At 44.4% G+C, this 15,967-nt stretch overlaps 7 protein-coding genes across 7 annotated transcripts; 3 read left to right on the forward strand and 4 right to left on the reverse strand.

The window, feature by feature from the left end:
• Positions 1 to 226: 226 nt before the first annotated feature.
• On the forward strand, positions 227 to 2,555 carry L203_100599 (uncharacterized protein; the record flags this gene model as incomplete). The annotated part of the gene is made up of 6 exons (XM_066210056.1): positions 227 to 545; positions 597 to 776; positions 828 to 957; positions 1,008 to 1,062; positions 1,114 to 1,173; positions 1,248 to 2,555. The coding sequence occupies 6 exons, from the start codon at positions 227 to 229 to the stop codon at positions 2,553 to 2,555; spliced, it is 2,052 nt and encodes a 683-aa protein (XP_066066153.1).
• Positions 2,556 to 2,967: 412 nt separating this feature from the next.
• Positions 2,968 to 3,831, reverse strand: L203_100600 (uncharacterized protein; the record flags this gene model as incomplete). The annotated part of the gene is made up of 2 exons (XM_066210057.1): positions 2,968 to 3,456; positions 3,658 to 3,831. The coding sequence occupies 2 exons, from the start codon at positions 3,829 to 3,831 to the stop codon at positions 2,968 to 2,970; spliced, it is 663 nt and encodes a 220-aa protein (XP_066066154.1).
• A 640-nt stretch (positions 3,832 to 4,471) lies between these two features.
• L203_100601 (uncharacterized protein) lies at positions 4,472 to 8,013 on the reverse strand (the record flags this gene model as incomplete). Its single annotated transcript, XM_066210058.1, has 12 exons — positions 4,472 to 4,952; positions 5,006 to 5,179; positions 5,236 to 5,539; positions 5,592 to 5,956; positions 6,005 to 6,138; positions 6,192 to 6,338; positions 6,391 to 6,662; positions 6,710 to 6,839; positions 6,892 to 7,375; positions 7,430 to 7,509; positions 7,560 to 7,727; positions 7,777 to 8,013. 12 exons carry the CDS (start codon positions 8,011 to 8,013, stop codon positions 4,472 to 4,474), a joined length of 2,976 nt encoding a protein of 991 aa, XP_066066155.1.
• Positions 8,014 to 8,072: 59 nt separating this feature from the next.
• L203_100602 (uncharacterized protein) lies at positions 8,073 to 9,661 on the forward strand (the record flags this gene model as incomplete). Its single annotated transcript, XM_066210059.1, has 9 exons — positions 8,073 to 8,082; positions 8,218 to 8,273; positions 8,328 to 8,368; positions 8,499 to 8,587; positions 8,655 to 8,765; positions 8,816 to 8,977; positions 9,024 to 9,183; positions 9,242 to 9,364; positions 9,418 to 9,661. The coding sequence occupies 9 exons, from the start codon at positions 8,073 to 8,075 to the stop codon at positions 9,659 to 9,661; spliced, it is 996 nt and encodes a 331-aa protein (XP_066066156.1).
• Positions 9,662 to 10,413: 752 nt separating this feature from the next.
• On the reverse strand, positions 10,414 to 11,369 carry L203_100603 (uncharacterized protein; the record flags this gene model as incomplete). The annotated part of the gene is made up of 4 exons (XM_066210060.1): positions 10,414 to 10,425; positions 10,512 to 10,634; positions 10,682 to 10,780; positions 10,836 to 11,369. The coding sequence occupies 4 exons, from the start codon at positions 11,367 to 11,369 to the stop codon at positions 10,414 to 10,416; spliced, it is 768 nt and encodes a 255-aa protein (XP_066066157.1).
• A 366-nt stretch (positions 11,370 to 11,735) lies between these two features.
• On the reverse strand, positions 11,736 to 12,801 carry L203_100604 (uncharacterized protein; the record flags this gene model as incomplete). The annotated part of the gene is made up of 4 exons (XM_066210061.1): positions 11,736 to 11,991; positions 12,042 to 12,487; positions 12,542 to 12,607; positions 12,658 to 12,801. The coding sequence occupies 4 exons, from the start codon at positions 12,799 to 12,801 to the stop codon at positions 11,736 to 11,738; spliced, it is 912 nt and encodes a 303-aa protein (XP_066066158.1).
• Positions 12,802 to 13,053: 252 nt separating this feature from the next.
• L203_100605 (uncharacterized protein) lies at positions 13,054 to 14,358 on the forward strand (the record flags this gene model as incomplete). Its single annotated transcript, XM_066210062.1, has 4 exons — positions 13,054 to 13,188; positions 13,238 to 13,570; positions 13,621 to 13,861; positions 13,910 to 14,358. 4 exons carry the CDS (start codon positions 13,054 to 13,056, stop codon positions 14,356 to 14,358), a joined length of 1,158 nt encoding a protein of 385 aa, XP_066066159.1.
• Between the last annotated feature and the right edge of the window lie 1,609 nt (positions 14,359 to 15,967).

The following is a 15,967-nucleotide window of genomic DNA, read 5'->3' on the forward strand; positions in this document are numbered from 1 at the left end:
TTTAACTCTTTTTCCCAAAAGTGACCTGACTGCGCCAAAATTACCGCTTTTTTTTGTTTTCACAGCAAAAAAGATGGAAAATGCTTATTCTTCTTTTTTTAATATCTTACTTTTTTCTCTTATCTCTATTTTCATCTAATCCAATATTGTATTTTATCTTTCTTGGTAGGCGGAAGCTTAGACGTACAAAGCGTAAACTGGAGCTGCTGCTCATCTCGCTGTCACTATGCGTCTGCCGATACCCACCATATTTACCCATCACACCTTTCTGCAATCACTTAAAACTCGGCAACAACAACCATATGCCTCTCAGTCTCGACTATACCTCACCTCAAGAGGAACCTTATCGCCGAGGTCATCTCTCGATGGGTCAGATTCTCATCAAGCATCAAGCCGTCCATCCCCAACCCTTTCGTTGCCGTCCATTCATGATAGCAACTCAGTGCTGGCGCTGGTCAAGGAAGATTATGCCAACTGCAAGGTGTATATGAAGGACTTTGATTCCAAGCAAGCGCTGAAGACGGTACTGAGAAGGCATATGTACAGTATGTTGGTGGAATTCCAAAATTATGCTATATGCTAATGGTGTTCATTAGAATGGTATATCATTATTATTATAGTCATCGCTGTTACAGCTCTCCTCAGCGCGAAGCACAAATCCGTAGTACAATCCTGCGAGCCCGTTACGAGGACTATTCGAAAGTGGCCAGGGGGCTGGCTGATACCTATTGCGGTGTTGGTTGTCGTTTCTTTTCCGCCCCTGGTAGGACATGAAAGTGAGCAAGGCTTGTTTTTACAGCTCTCAAGATGGGCGCTGATGGCCACAGTCGTTGGAATCCTATGCGGACTCGTCTGGGGGTTATGGATAGGGTTTGCTATTTTAGCCGCTGGTACATTCTTGGGAGAAATTGCTACTTGGATAGCGTTCAAATGGTGTTGCCAGACTAGAGCTGCCAAGCGAGTCTTTGTATGGTAACAAATGGAAGAAGAGCTGACAGAATGGATAGATTTGAAAAGAAAAACAAGCTTTATGCATCCTTAACACAGCTGATTCGTGAAAAAGTGAGAATTTCAGCTATAATCAGTACAGATGAGAGATTAACAAACTGTTAGAGTTTCACATTTCTACTTATTTTGAGATTCAGTGCAGTGCCAGGTCATATCACCACGGCTGTAAGTCCATCACTGTTAATTAACGCCAATACATGATTTTTTCAAGCAAACTCTTAGCTAATTCGCGAAACTAGGTATCTGCATCGGCGGGCGCCAGCTTTACGAGCTACCTTCTCGCTGCTATCCTTACTCTTCCGAAACAATGGACGATTGTCTATCTTGGAAAGGCGTTTGGCACTCGAAACCGAACCAATACTATTGTCTCTGTTGTGTGCACAGTGATTACTATTCTCATGACCATCATCGCCGCCATCTACATCTATTATCAGATGCGCCTCATTATGCATCGGCAGGATATTGCTCTGCCCATGACCATTGATACGGCTTCTACTTCGATGACAATTTCTGAATTGATGGACGAGAAGCACGACGACACGTTACGCGCCCGTAGGCCCTGGTTATATGCCAACAATAGCTCTACCGATGTCAATCAAGCTGGTTTTAGGACACCAATGCGGTCATGGTCGATGCCAGGACATATGAATGAGGAAGAATTGAGGGAGTGGGTACGAGGAATAAAGGAAGAGCAGATAGCGACGGAGACATTGGCGACTGCTCTTAACAGTGGTGGAATTGGAGGGACTGAAGGGATACCAGTTATCAAAGTTGACGGCATTTGTGTACATGATCCTTTACCGCCTACATTCTTGTCGCCTCCATCCAAAGACCCTCATGGACAGATCTCTTCGTCAACTTTGAATACGCCAATGATTAATACACCCTCCTCCCCTTCACCATCCCTTCTTGAGACCAGCGATTTTAATATCTCTACTTCTACCCCTCGCTGTGTCGCCTCAGCCGGAACACCTATCTCTTCCAACCCTTTTTCTACCTGCGACAGTCCTCTTCCTTCTACACGACAACGAACAGGCGGTAGGGAAATCGCGGATGACGCTGATGCCTATGCGCGTTCACATGGTGCCAAGAGGCCAGAACAGGGACGCATGCGTAGTGATTCTCGTACTGCCCTTCTTGGTCGTCCGGTAGATGACGCTGCATTGGATTACGGAGGATCTAGTTGGAAAAGAGTGTATAATCGCGCACGAGGAGATAGTGTGGCCAGCTCCTCGCTGGGATCTCGTCCCATCTTTGATGAACTTGGACGCCCAAGAGATGATTCAGCAGCGACTGCTAACGGTCGGCCCACGCTAGAAGACTTGGGCGTCATCAAAGGCGAGGATGGATATATAAGAAAGGAGTATGAGATCTTTGGAAGGAGCAGAGAAAATAGCACAGCTGCGCTTCCTGGTACGCCTGATATTTTTGTTGGAACGCCTAGCGAGTTTAGTGGAAACTGGAGTGATAGCGGATTCATAAAAGGAGATGCGCAGGAATCTTTGAAAGAGGAATATGATCAAGGAAAACAAGCCAAATTCAACTAGGACGGCGATTAAAATGTAAGAGTAGTTCTTTGGGGGCAATGATCAATTCGAAATAGCATTAGAACTCGAGGTGGATGGAAAAAACCATGCCATCTCTTAGGATATCTTCTTAGTTGTAGCTTATATATTTTTGTTCTGTACATTAACATGCTATCTGTTTTATTTAAGAGCTGTGTCTGTGAGACATGATGCCATCTTGTGTTGAGACTGCTGTGGCATCGCCCTTGAACAAGCAATTGCGTAAAATACATTTGACACTTTAGACAGTAACAAAACAACTGAAACTGATTTCAGGCCAAACGGACTCCCTCTTGTCTTATCATAATGTCTGTATCTTTATTGATTGACTCTCTCAACGATCTATAATAACTACACTCAACAACCTCTCTGGAGTCGACTCATTCTTATCGAGCTACTTTGCATCTGACTTGATAGTCTTGCTCCTCCAAGTATGGACATGAGCCAACTTGTCTTCTTTTTCCTTTTCCACTATCTCCAACGCTTTTCGCTCCTTCTTGTTACTCTTGGCCTCTGGTGCTATATGGGATCTGGTGGAGAGAGCTAAAGAGAGCGCGAGAGCTGATGATGATGGCAGTAAGCACTGGAGAAATAGGACAAGATCGCGTAAAGATGGAATAGCGAATGTCTCTTCAGTCACAAGACACCCATCTGAACTCAAGATTGTAGCAAATGCAATTCTCTTCATTCCTTTCAAGCATGCAGGGCTGTTAGAAGCAAAAGCTCCACAATCGAGTAGGGAAGCGATGTCAAGGGGAAGTTGGATAAGATGAATGGTACCTGCGGTGATGTCGTCTGGCGATGAGAGTGGTAACAGTGGTGTAGAGATCAGATTTAGAACGGTTGATCCGGGAGTACATGACTGAATGACGGGCTCAAGCATCTGGCAAATAAAGTCAGCATCATTGTGGTAAACATCCGGCCTATTTCATTACAATAATCACACGGCCAACCCGCAATGATAGAAAGCACACAAACGCACAAAACACCTATGACTGCTGATACCGGTGTCTTGATCTGCCTGAAGCCAAATAGACCATCCACGAAATGCAAACGTCGAATTCGATTAACAAGGCCGACTTACGAAAACATCAACAGCATTAACTTGGCGAAAGCCATAGTCTGAAACAAGCAAGCATCCGAGTTGCTGTATATATGGCAAAGAAGCCATAAAAGCTTCTTGATAGAATGAAGCCTCGCGATGAAGGTGATTGACCTTGACAGAAGTATTCTTGGTTGTAGCTTGCAAAGCAGTCATGTCAAATCAATCAATTCGAAGAATGCTCTGTAGGAATGTCAGTATTCCAATACAACAGCGCCTGTTCTTATAGTATCTTGCTGCGACTGGCATTCCAAAAGATACGAGAGATTAGTAGGAGGTCAGCAATAGTGAGTGTCACAACGTTTTAGGGTAAGTCCCCAAGCAGACTTCAATCGGCTCAAAAAGCAAGAAACAGAACGATCAGCAATTTGAAAATGAGGTATTTTGAAAGATGGAAATATCTTGATTCCTGTTTTTCAATTGATGAGAGAAAATGAAAGAAATATAAACTTTGCTTTTTGTTGCTTTTACCTTTTGCACGTGACCATCAAAGGGTAGAGATAACAAGTCATCCGGATGCAAGGCCAAAATGCAGCCGGCAGGCGGAATAAGTGATTCTGAAAAAGAAGTTTTCAAGAATCAAACAATCCTAGGGAGGCGTAAGGATCCAACATACAAGCTATATCAGTCATTTCAGGCGCCCCAGACGAAGACTCAAAGATAGATATCAAGAGTGTAAACGCTATGTGTTTTATCTTATCACTCCTGCAACAGCCGCAACTGCCTGATCTTGTGTAAAACCATGCATTTAGCTGATTGGGAACAATCCTTGTCTTACTCGTGATTAACTAACCTTCTATGCAATTGTATTTCCATTAGACGTCATAAACTGCACAAACCCAGCGACAGTTGTCTGCTCCTCTTTCTGCGCAGCCTCAATTAATGGTCCCAAAACCCCAGGCTTTTCGCTAGAACGTCGAGCTAGCTCCTTGGCTGCAAGTGTCTTGGTGTCTCCGATACCAGCTGTGGGGTCTCTAACGCCTTTTTCACTAGCCCCAAGCTTTGCGAAACTAGATTGGAACCCCGCTTCTTCTGGATCAAGCTCTGTAATATCACCTGTTCCCTCAATGTTGGAATAAGTGAGGTCTTGAGGAAGAGTGAATAAATCCAAAAGAGCAAGCAAGGTAGGTGGCCAATATTGGTTATTGGGCTCAGATAAAAGGGCATCGCTTCGGGTGAGAGTTTTGATTAGACCCAGTTCCACCAGCTTCCGATGTTTCACAGTGACCTTTTGGGTGTTGGACAAGATGACACCGGTAAGAAGGTTTCCAAATAAACTGCAATGATAACGCGGTCAACACAAATTTTCCTCCAAACCGAAGTGACTTGCCCAGGTTGAATAGCATCTAGAACAGCAACAAGTAAATCAGGCCCCACGTTGTCCAAGCTGGCTAGGAAAGCAAAGAAATATACAAAGCATTGATTAAATTGAGGCGAAGGTTTGCTCTGAAGTCTGTTGAGAAGAAGAACAAAGATAGTCTGAGAGAATGACTTCATCACATCACTACGGCGACCACCTTCAATATTTTCATCCATTCAAATATATTATGGACCACTCACATGGGGACAAATTCATACAGAGCTTGGACTAACTCGAACGCGTAGATATCGTTAATCTTGCTTCCTGCCAGTCTTTGGAAGATACCCAAAAGACCTTGTACTTGCCCAGCTGCCACAATAGAAGGAGCACCACGCAAGAGAAGGGCTTTCCATATCCTAACCAGAGCAGGAATGTTACCTCGTTGCTCCCAAAGAGCTGCGGAAAGAAGTGGGCCCGTGAGGGCTTGATAGGCGGGAGGAAGTTCAGTAGCAGGATGGAGTTCTAGTAATTGGGCAAGAATTTGGAAGATGTATGGGATGAATTCTACAGACGGGCGGTTTTAGTTATTTTCCAAGGTTAAACTTGCACAACTAACCTGCAACTTCGTTTGTCAAGATATGTTGAGCAGGGCTAAACAACGCATTCTCAAATGTGCCCAAAGCTGTGGGTGTTCCTTCACAAACAAACCTGATCAATGCAGACACGCTTTCAAAACAATATTGGTTGAACTTTGGATTAGAAGGATTTTTGCTGATTTCACCCATTATGTTAACCAAGCGGACAAGTATACCCTCATGTGAAGACGTAAGAGTTTGACGGGCAGTAATGATTACTCGCATTGCGCATTTCATAAGGTAATCATTCTCTGCGATCTTCTCGGGCGTGCCACCCCTTTCAATGTTGTTGAACAGTGCCATAATAATGCTCTCCGCAAATGGTTTTATATCAGTTTGAGTGAATCTGTTATAATTGTCAATCGTTATCGCTTTGTCGAAATCCAGAACCTACAACGGTTGTCGTTCAATTTTGATAAACAGTATACGCTCAATGGTAATTGCTGCGTATGAAGATATGACGTAATTGTCAGAGGCAAGGTGTTGAACAAGGAGAGGAAGAACAGAGACAAGTTGGTCTTTGGTGAGCTGTGACGCAGTGTATCAACAATGGTTAAGAGCGATCAAGATGATGGGCTTACTTGATTACGGAAGGTATATAAGAATTTAATGGCATCGACAGTCAAAATTGGGTGAACGGAACCAGGAGTCGCTTGAAGGTCAGAAAAGACATTTTGACCAAAGAAGTCTACGACATCAACTAAGACATTGGTTGACGTGACACCAAGCTTGACAGTTTGTCAATTCATGCGCCAAGCGGATTATTCTAAAAACACGTACCTGTTGTGTAGATCCCCGGGAAGCGATGGATGTCAACAAATAGATAGCGGTGTCTTTGGACTTCCAGTTAGCAGAAGGATTTTTGGCGTATTCCTGCAGAAACGTGGCAACGTAGCTTTTGATGATGTCTGTGACTTCTTTCTCAAAAAGTTCCATCAGAGCTCTGGTAAAGTCTGTCGCCGCTTGTCTTCGAGTATCGCTCTCAGCAGAAGGCTCCAAGTCTCGTCGGATGTACTCCATGGGATCGTCCTCAAACATTTCCTCCTCATGCTCTATCATTCCATCAGCTGCAACCTCATGAGATACTTTGATAACCTACCCCGGATAGCCATATTGGGAAGAATGATCTTTTCGCAAAACGCAGCCAATGTCTCGGGAGCAGAAAACATTGCCCGGTGATTTCCCATTTTGACCACAACAGATAGGAATCGAAGGGCACGAGAGACAAGCTACATGACGTTTAGGTGAGTTGAACATATCACGCAAGAAACAAATACCTACTACATCCTCGCGGGTGCCGGAACCAATTCGAGTTAGCATGTTCCAGACACCATCCACAAAGCTCCCCAATTGGGTGAAAACGTCTGAATATTTCTGAGCATAGAGCTCGGCTATCTCACAGATGGAAGAGCGGATTTTCTGCAGTGGTCCTGGTGTCTCATCATCCTCATCACCCTTCAACTCCTCCGTTTCCCAGTCAAGATACTTTCTCAACCATCCAGGTTGATCACCGCCCATGAATTCAGACATATGATCTTCAAAGAACGGAGGTAAATCTTGACTTGATAGATCATGGAATAGCTGTATCAAAGATAGTAAAGTCTGGGAAAGGAGAGGCAGAGATGATTTCGGCGGCAGAGATGCAGAAGGAGCTTGCAAAAGTTTATCCACATGCTGAAAGATTTGATAATATGGCTCGCAAAAGCGAGAAAGGACAAAATTTATTTCGCTATAGAGCTCATTGGTACGAAACTGAGATCTCCATCTATCAATGATTCATGAGCGACACTAAACTCGACAAATTCCAGCATGACCTCACCGTTTGAATATAGAATGGGCAGTTGCCAAAACACCATTGTTGATGACAAAATTGTCCGGAGAGAGAGAATCTACCAGTTCCTGAGATACTAGATCAGTACTAGACCAATCATCGTATGATAGCCGCATACATCGCAGAGGCCCTCCCAGTCATTTGGAAAGTCCAAAGATGCGATATAACTCAGACCTTCCCCAATTTGACTCTGCAGCTTTGCTGTTTGCGGTGTACCCAAAGAGATCATCAGCGGCACCAACTGAGATTTGATAGCAGCCTTGTCCATCGCAGATATCTGTGTCTCCTAAGACCATGTTAGCATGCTTACCCAAAATCAACATCACTCAACACACCTCTTCACCAGACCATAGCCTCTTTACCGTGTTTTTAAAATATACTCCGCCAGCTTGCCTGATCATCATCTCTACCGAGTCTACCTTGACCAGGTCGAGGACGAGTAGCAGGAACCCCGGTTGACCCTCTGCCTGTCTCAGAGACTCCTCCGCCCCCCGACGCGCATGAGCGTCTGGAGAGACGGTCGAGGAGAGGTAGTTTGCGAGAAGAGAGAGAGTCTCTGGCGTTGCTTGCATTTTTTTAAGACAAGTTAAGTCAAAAGTCAAAACCATTTCAACGAAATCAAAAAAGTCAAATGGCGACGCGTTATTTTGCTTCCGTTTAACTTATTAGATCCCCCGGTTTGTCCCTATCCTCGGCCATCCATTCAGATCTTTGTAACAATTGTTCTCAGCGACTGATTTTGGAGAAGGCTGTGTAACAACAAAAGATATAAAAAGCGGGCGGAGTTGAGAACTCCCCTTCGAGGGATGAACAACGGCGGAAGAGCAGCCAGGTAAGGCATCCATACGACTGTCTTCCACGCATCAAGTCGAAAAGCGTTTGATAGATAGCATGGTCGCCAGTCCCAGAGCCTTCCTCCTGGCATGGGTGACTCTCTTGCTTTTGTCCGCCGTCTGTGGACAGAACAACGATACCGATTGTGCTGCGGACCCGTATGCTGACCCAGCTACGGACATGTAAGTCGAAAGTCTTGGTGGAGATGTTGACGGCCTTGTAGATGTAACCCGTTTCGGTATGTGCCTAACAAGGGGCTCAACATCGCAGCAACAGTGTTCTGTTTATCTACTTCTGTGGTGCTCACATTCTGTACGTTGGCCATTCTGCGGATAAGGCCGGGTTTGTACGTCTATTGCTGAGCTAATCGGGCCGGCAGACTCTGTCCGGAAGCCTGCAAACTACTTTTTAGCTTTTGTCATTGGCGCTTGGTGTGAAGGGCTTGGTTTGGCTCTACGTATAGTGTTAAGGACGAACCTGCACAATACCGGTACGTTCTCGGGTCGTTGCCAGACTAAGGCTGATGCTTGTAATATGTAGGGATGTATATCGTCTGTTATCTTTTTGTGGTGCTGTCACCTTGTGCTCTTCTTGCAGGCGACTATATTCTTCTTGACCGTCTCGTTCAATATCTGGGCGGCCATAGGTATATCCGTCCTTTTCGAGCTGGTCAAATTTTCTGGTTCTTTATTATTGCTGATGGTATGTCTATCGTTAAACGCTTATGCTGTTGTTAATGCGCCCAAAGTCGTCACCTTTAACATTCAAAGTGCTGGCGGTGGTTTGTTAAATTCCACAGACGCCGGTACTGCGCGGCTGGGAGGCAAGATATTTTTGGCTGGCATTGCTGTTCAGATGGCATGCTTCTTCTTTTTTCTTATTACGTGGGCCGTCTTTGGTTTCCGAGCGTGAGTTTTGTCAACGGCTATGGACAGTATCGAGTTTGAAATTTACTTCATCATGTAGGTGGAGAGAAGACAAAGAGCTTTGGAACCGACCTGGATGGAAGCCGCTTTATTGGGCCTTAGGCTTTACTTGCATATGCTTCTTCATTCGAAATGTTTATCGTACGGTCGAAGTTGATAAAGGGTAAGATTACAGTGCTTCCTACCAATGGCTCTTTGCTTATATCAGCCGTCTAGCTATTATAGCTACATTGCGACACATGAGAGTTATTACCTCGGTCTTGATTGCCTTCCTCTGCTGTTAGGAATCGCGACATACGTGTATTTTTGGCCTGGGAAGTACCTACATTTCGAAACCAAGCCGAAAAGCCTCAAAAAACTACCCAACAGAAGGGAGGAAGATCTTGAAAATGATAATAATGAGTACAACGCTCTTGATGAGACGGAAAACATCAACCTTCAATCACTGCCTAGTAAATAGCCTTGACAGGTTACTTTTTGCAATACTGTATAGAACTTTGATAAGAAATGAAGGATATGTCCACATTGAACGTATAATACGAGTGTTTGTATGCCTATATGCTTGTACATATTACTATAGTGAATGGGATATGCACGCGAATTACGCAGATGACTTGGGCACGTATGACTACAAATCGGCTCATAATCATTGTGAATAGTTTTTATGAGAAATATCATGGACATAGCAGAGCATAGTTTATTCATGCTCACAGGCTATGGCTGGAGGTTGTATTATCGTGATTGCCTTTGTCTAAGCTCACGAGTTATTATGCAGAAGGAATTTGAATTATATGAGAATACGATTCTTGTATCCAATGTTGTCATACCTTCTCTGTCCCCTTCGTCAATTTCACTTGGCTCTCTTTCCTTGTCGTCGGGCTTTGATGATTGATTTAAATGGATAGACGATCAACTTGTCGGTCCTATATTGTAAAATTTGTAACTATAGTTTATTTTACCTTGTTCCTCCGACCAGTGTTCGCTGCTCGAGTCATAGGCACAAGAAAAAATGAATCAGCTGCAATAAGAATCAAGAAATCACATCATAGGAGAAAAATTCATTTTGCAGTGATTGATCAAGTTAGAGATGTATGGTTTGCTGAGCAAGTGGTTCAGTCAGAATACGTGCTGGAGGAAATATTCTACTCACTTATCAAGAATGTACTCGGCATGATACCTTCATAAGGACTTATATCTCATGATCTTCTCGATTCAGTTTTGAGACTGTCCATAAGAGTTTGGTCAGTTTGAATTTAGATTTTTCTCATTTCCTTTCGCTTTTCCCTTTTCTACATGCCAACTCAACTCACTTGTCCCAGTACAACTCCTAGACGCATGTCCACAATCACCCTTATGATTAGGTTTCTTTCTAGTGTCCCATATCCTTCATCAACTCTTTGCCGCTCCAAAGATCCTCCAGACGCCACCTCTCTCTCCCTTGTTCAGTAAGTAGATTTAAACATATTCGAGTTCCTCTCACTGGTACGATACTCCAGTCAGCGTCAGGATCTATACGAGGTGTTTTTGGATGTTCAAGTGTGACAGGTTTGAGTTCTGGAGAAAGCGGGTTCTTAAGTAACTAAATTTTGAGATTGATATTAGCAGATGATCATATCTATGAATTTCAAACACACCCAGCGTCTTATCACTCCGTCTGCTCGATTCACAATCCCTCTTCCTCTTCCACGCACTTGAACAACACCAACCCACTCCCATGCCGGTGAAACTGCATCTTCACCCTTTATGACTTCGCCTTCTTCTAATAAATTACCAATCATTCTATCCCCTTTGGCTGAAAATTCAAAGTCATGTAGAAAATGAGCAGCTTCTGGTGACGCTGAGGCCGAACGCGTGTTGAAGAAAGATAGTGTATGAGGTAGAATCACTTCAGAGGCTTGCGAGGGTGAAGGCTCTGTCAAAAAAGCATGAAACTTTTGTAAAGCCGGCGGAAGTCCTAAGGGAAGTGGCGAGGGAGCCGGAATCATGTCTGTTGGAGCGTTACAAGCTTCAGACTCAGAGGGCTGGGCGAGTGGCTGCTTGAGAAACCATGTTTGTATCTTGGGTCTCTCGTCTTGTTGAGATGACGCCCAGAGAGATGTAGTCAAAAGACGCTGTGGCTGGCGAGCGACTGAGATATATATATGCTGAGGTCGGCAAATGTTGTACATATGGTTCGATCAAAAAAGAAAAGAAAAGATTTCTCAAACAGTTGTGGTCAAGAAAAACGTCAAAGTGGAGGTGACCCAGCTCTTTATCTTACGTAATACTATTTTGTTTTGTTGACATTCTCTTCAATTTCATTGCGTATTGGAGAATTCTGCTATATCAAATGCCTTACATACACTCGAATCCATTGCGAATGTATTGCTTGTGTAGATATAGGCAGCTGCCTCCTTACATTGAAACCCACTTGCTCACATGACAGCGCTTAGAGTGAATCAAGAAAGATAATGGTACAACAGGCTCATGACAAAAAATGCCGTTATCGCTCCAATGCATCACCTCAGCATTCCTGTATCCAAAAGACCAAAACTTTATTCGTTGTTTTCGGCATCGTGCTTCCCAGCCTTGTAGGCAGTAATCTTGGCTTGGATACGCTCGAGCTTCTGCTCCTTGGTAAGCTTGGGGGTCCTTCTCTTGAGAGATTCAGCCTTGTACTTGGCGACGTCCTTCTCGGTAGGTTTGAAAGAGGGGTCCTCTCGGATGGCCTCGTAAGCGCCAGAGTAAATTTCCTCAATGTCCTCGGATGAGATGCCGTCAGCAAGGTATTGGGAGAATTGCTTCTTGAATCTTTACAAACTGATTAGAAAAAAACAAAGGTTTCCTAGATAACTACTTACCGCTCGTCATCTTCCTCCTCAAGAGACTCCATGTATTCAGCAACGTGTCCGCCAACAATGTATTTTTGAAGAACTTCGGCATCGAGTTCCTTGGTCTCGGGGTCATAACCAGGGAATCGTTTCTCATTGTGGGGGATAAAAATACCGCCGTCGGAAGCACCCTTCATGGCACCAAAGACACGAGCACCGGTAGAAGTACGTCGGAGACCAACATCAAGGTAGCACTTGAAGGGACGGGGCTCGTCGTCGCCAAGAGGTTCGGTAAGCTCCAGTTCACCGGTAGGCTCAACGACACCTTCGTACTTGTCGGCAAGGCCGAGCTTAGTGAGGGCACGTCGGGCAACGAGGAGACCAGTAGCGTAGCAAGCAGACCAGTTAGTAAGACCGTGCTTGATACCGTATCGAGGAAGCTCCTTGGAGGTAGCGTGGGTAAGGACGACATCGCCCTACACTTCCAGTCAGACGATACTTAAGTTCCTCCAACGTTAAAGAATGCGAACCTGAATCTTGGCGTAGACAATCTGGCAAATCACCTGCTTGTTGGTGATACGAACGACAAGTCTGTACTGTACCATATGTTAGATATTGTTCGTTCCATTTTAACGCTGTTACTCACTTTGGGAGAAGCATACTTGTTCTTGGCCTGGGAGACAAGAGCCCTCCTAGCCTGGTAGTCGGTCTTACCCTCTCTTCTCCTTCGAGGCTTTACTTGGTATCTGGAGAAGTAAGCATCGTTCTTTTGGACCTTGACGAAGGGCATCTCTGTCGTTTTTTCTGTTTTCTGCCGAAAAAGACTTTTGAAGGACGAAGAGCTAAATACAGTCAAAATTGAGGAATTTCGCCTGACATTGACGGCATTTCAATGAGGAAAAATCACCGACTGTATGTGGCACAAACGGAATCAAAGGTGACAGCCTCCACTCTTGCCTCCACATCATCACTTTCCTCTATCATCTCTCTCACTGTTAGTGATTACTCTTTATTCAATAAATATTCAAAGATTTGGCCCAAAATGAAGGCTGGGACTCAAGCAATATTGGTCGCGGCTCTTCTACCACTTTCTGTTTATGCGGGCATGTATGGCCAACCAGTCCTTCATTTGGACTCCAAGACATTCAAGTCTGTGATGGCCACCGAACATGCGGCTGTACGTTCATGTTACTCTAGCCGGCCTGATAGAGTTAATAAGATCACAGATCGTGGCTTTTGTAGCTCCTTGGTGTGGCCACTGTAAAGCACTTGGACCCGAATATACTGCTGCTGCCCAATCCCTCTCACCGCTTATACCATTTTACGCCGTTGACTGTGATGATCAGATTAATCGAGGGCTTTGTGCCCAACACGGCGTAAAAGGGTTCCCTACGATAAAGGGCTTTCCAAAAGCTGGGAAGGGTGGCTCAAGAGATTATACGGGAGAAAGAAAGAGAGGTCCATTGGCAGAGTATTCAAAAGGATTAGTGCCCGATAGAGTGAAAAAGTTAAGGATTCAAGGGGCCGTACAACCAGTCATTCAAAAATTTCTCGAAGAGGTGTGTTATATTTCCTGTTGCTGTGACTATTATTATTCAAATTTAACTAGGAGCAATACATGCCGCGTCTTCTTTTAATCCATCCCTCGACACCTTCTATCCCTTTCATGTGGAAAGTCCTTGCTCACAGATTGTCTTCCAGAATTCACTTTGGCTTCATCCGCGATACCAGTTCACATGACGTCCTCGCCTCCCTAGGTATATATGACCCAGCTGATAGCACAAAAGATGGCGTTAGGGTTGTGGCTTGGAAAGAGGGCGCCGAGAGGAGTGAATTTATAGAGTATGACGGTAGGTAGAATGTTTCTTTTGAGGCTCATTGAGGCTGACTTGAAATAGGAATACTAAAATTCAACTCCCTGCTTGAATGGCTACAATCCTTCGTCTCTGGCTCTCCTCTTCCCACTCCCGATTTGCAACAGTCTCAAAAGCGGAAACATACCAAAACAGACGCATCATCTTCACGTGCTGGGAACGCAGGCGAGGATGCTGCATCTGTCAGAAAAGCCAAGCTGGAAGAGGCTGAGCGCCGAGACAAAGCTAGGAGAGAGAAAGTTGTTACCGATACGATATTACATGATCAAGTTGAAGCATCTGCTGAACAAGAGAAACAAGCAAGCCCTGTTGAAGAAGCACCTGACGCCCTTCCTGAACAAAGCGCTGAAGAAGAGCAAGCTCAGGCCTTACGGCATGACGACGCACCCAAGCCTGATCCCATTCCTGAAGACGTACCAGTGCAAGAAGGAGAAGAGTCAAAGAGTTCTGGGGTTGTGCATGAAGAACTTTAACTTTGTCTGGTGTTTTGTAGGATTCCATGCATCTCGTCAACGGTCGAATGAGTGACAGATATATTATCTTGATCAAGGACACGCTGCAACATACGAAAGTGGCGCACAATATATGTATACGACACATTACACCAAGGTACGTACGTCGTTGTATATATGGTTTGCGAGTTGAATCATTCTTGGTGCTTATTGTAAGTTATTCCCACTGGCTGTATATATGCCAAATCAGACTTTTCTGTCTACGGTGCGATTACGATCGACTTTAGCATTGCTTTTGACGTGACACGCCTCGACTTTATAAAATATTTTCATCTTTTACAATTACAATACTAATATACATATAATCACGTAGCCGGCCTACCTATAAAGCAAATAAACTAATCTTGCTTTTCAGATAACCACGGCAATGCTTCATTTCCCTCTAGCCCTTATTACTCTTGTATGCTCAAAATTTTGCCTGGCACAGAGACTTGCGACCCGTATTGACGAGGTGAATGTCGAGTAATATTATTGTTGCTGAGTCTGGCTGAATCAATCTGATAGGATGGTTATACTGTAGTGATCACTGGCTCTAATGGGTATGGGGGTACAAGTTCCCCGCCTTTAGAGTAAACAAACTGTTAAGCGCAGTCTTCAATATTCATTGCTTGTGAATCAACTCTTAGCCCAGAGACTAACATGACAGTACAGCTAGACAACGCCTCTAGAGTCTCACAAAAGCCATAAAACTAGCACTCTGTCTGCCCCTTGGCATGCCTTGACTTTATATTTTACCCGACATATCGATGCGATCCTCATACAGTGGGATCCCTACTTCTTGGAACAATACCGCCGAGGATTATAGTCCCACAAAGATCACCAATACAACCATGAGTGACGCCTGTTAGCCTGATCGCAACGAAATGTAAGGTTAAACGATACGAGTGTGATGGTACTCATTGAGAGCTGCAGACTTACAGCTGCTGACACGACGACAAAGCACAAGTCTCGTTGGAGATCTTCTTCGTGATTCCTTGGGTTGCTCTCCGCAAGAATCAGCGTCTAACTTTCCTCACTGGACACCCGAGTGAGGCGTGAGTAAGACCTCGTCTGCTTGAGCAATTCAGCCGGCCACGAGTATCTTTGTCACCGGTGCTCCTCCAATCCTTTACTCCTCACCTGGCATCGCAACAGTCACATCACTTACGACTAACACCCAAATCAACGCTCCGACGACAACCAGCCAACTCAGCCATACAGCTCTTCATCTATCAGTGGTTTCGTAGAGTGTTGCTTGTATTGCAATAATGATGGGTATTGCTCCATTCTAGTCTTGACCACGTTGTCTCATCTGTTGATTCCTCTTCTTAGCTCTTAGCTTGGCTGTGGCTTCTCATCGTCAGCCGACAACCTACTTTTACAAAAGTTTTGCAGGCGATATATCTGGATATTCTGTCTTTTATAGATGCCAATGATTCGTTTTTAAATTGTATTGGTGTATTGCGGAGAGCTTCATTCTTTCTAGTTATCCGCTTTTATCAAGGAAATTCAACATTACTTACATCAACGTATGTTTAAAAGTCCAAAAAACGAACATCTTTGCGAAAAAGAAATAGAAAAAAGAAATAAA

Source organism: Cryptococcus depauperatus, chromosome 1, assembly GCF_001720195.1.
Source record: "Cryptococcus depauperatus CBS 7841 chromosome 1, complete sequence".
Taxonomy (NCBI): domain Eukaryota; kingdom Fungi; phylum Basidiomycota; class Tremellomycetes; order Tremellales; family Cryptococcaceae; genus Cryptococcus; species Cryptococcus depauperatus.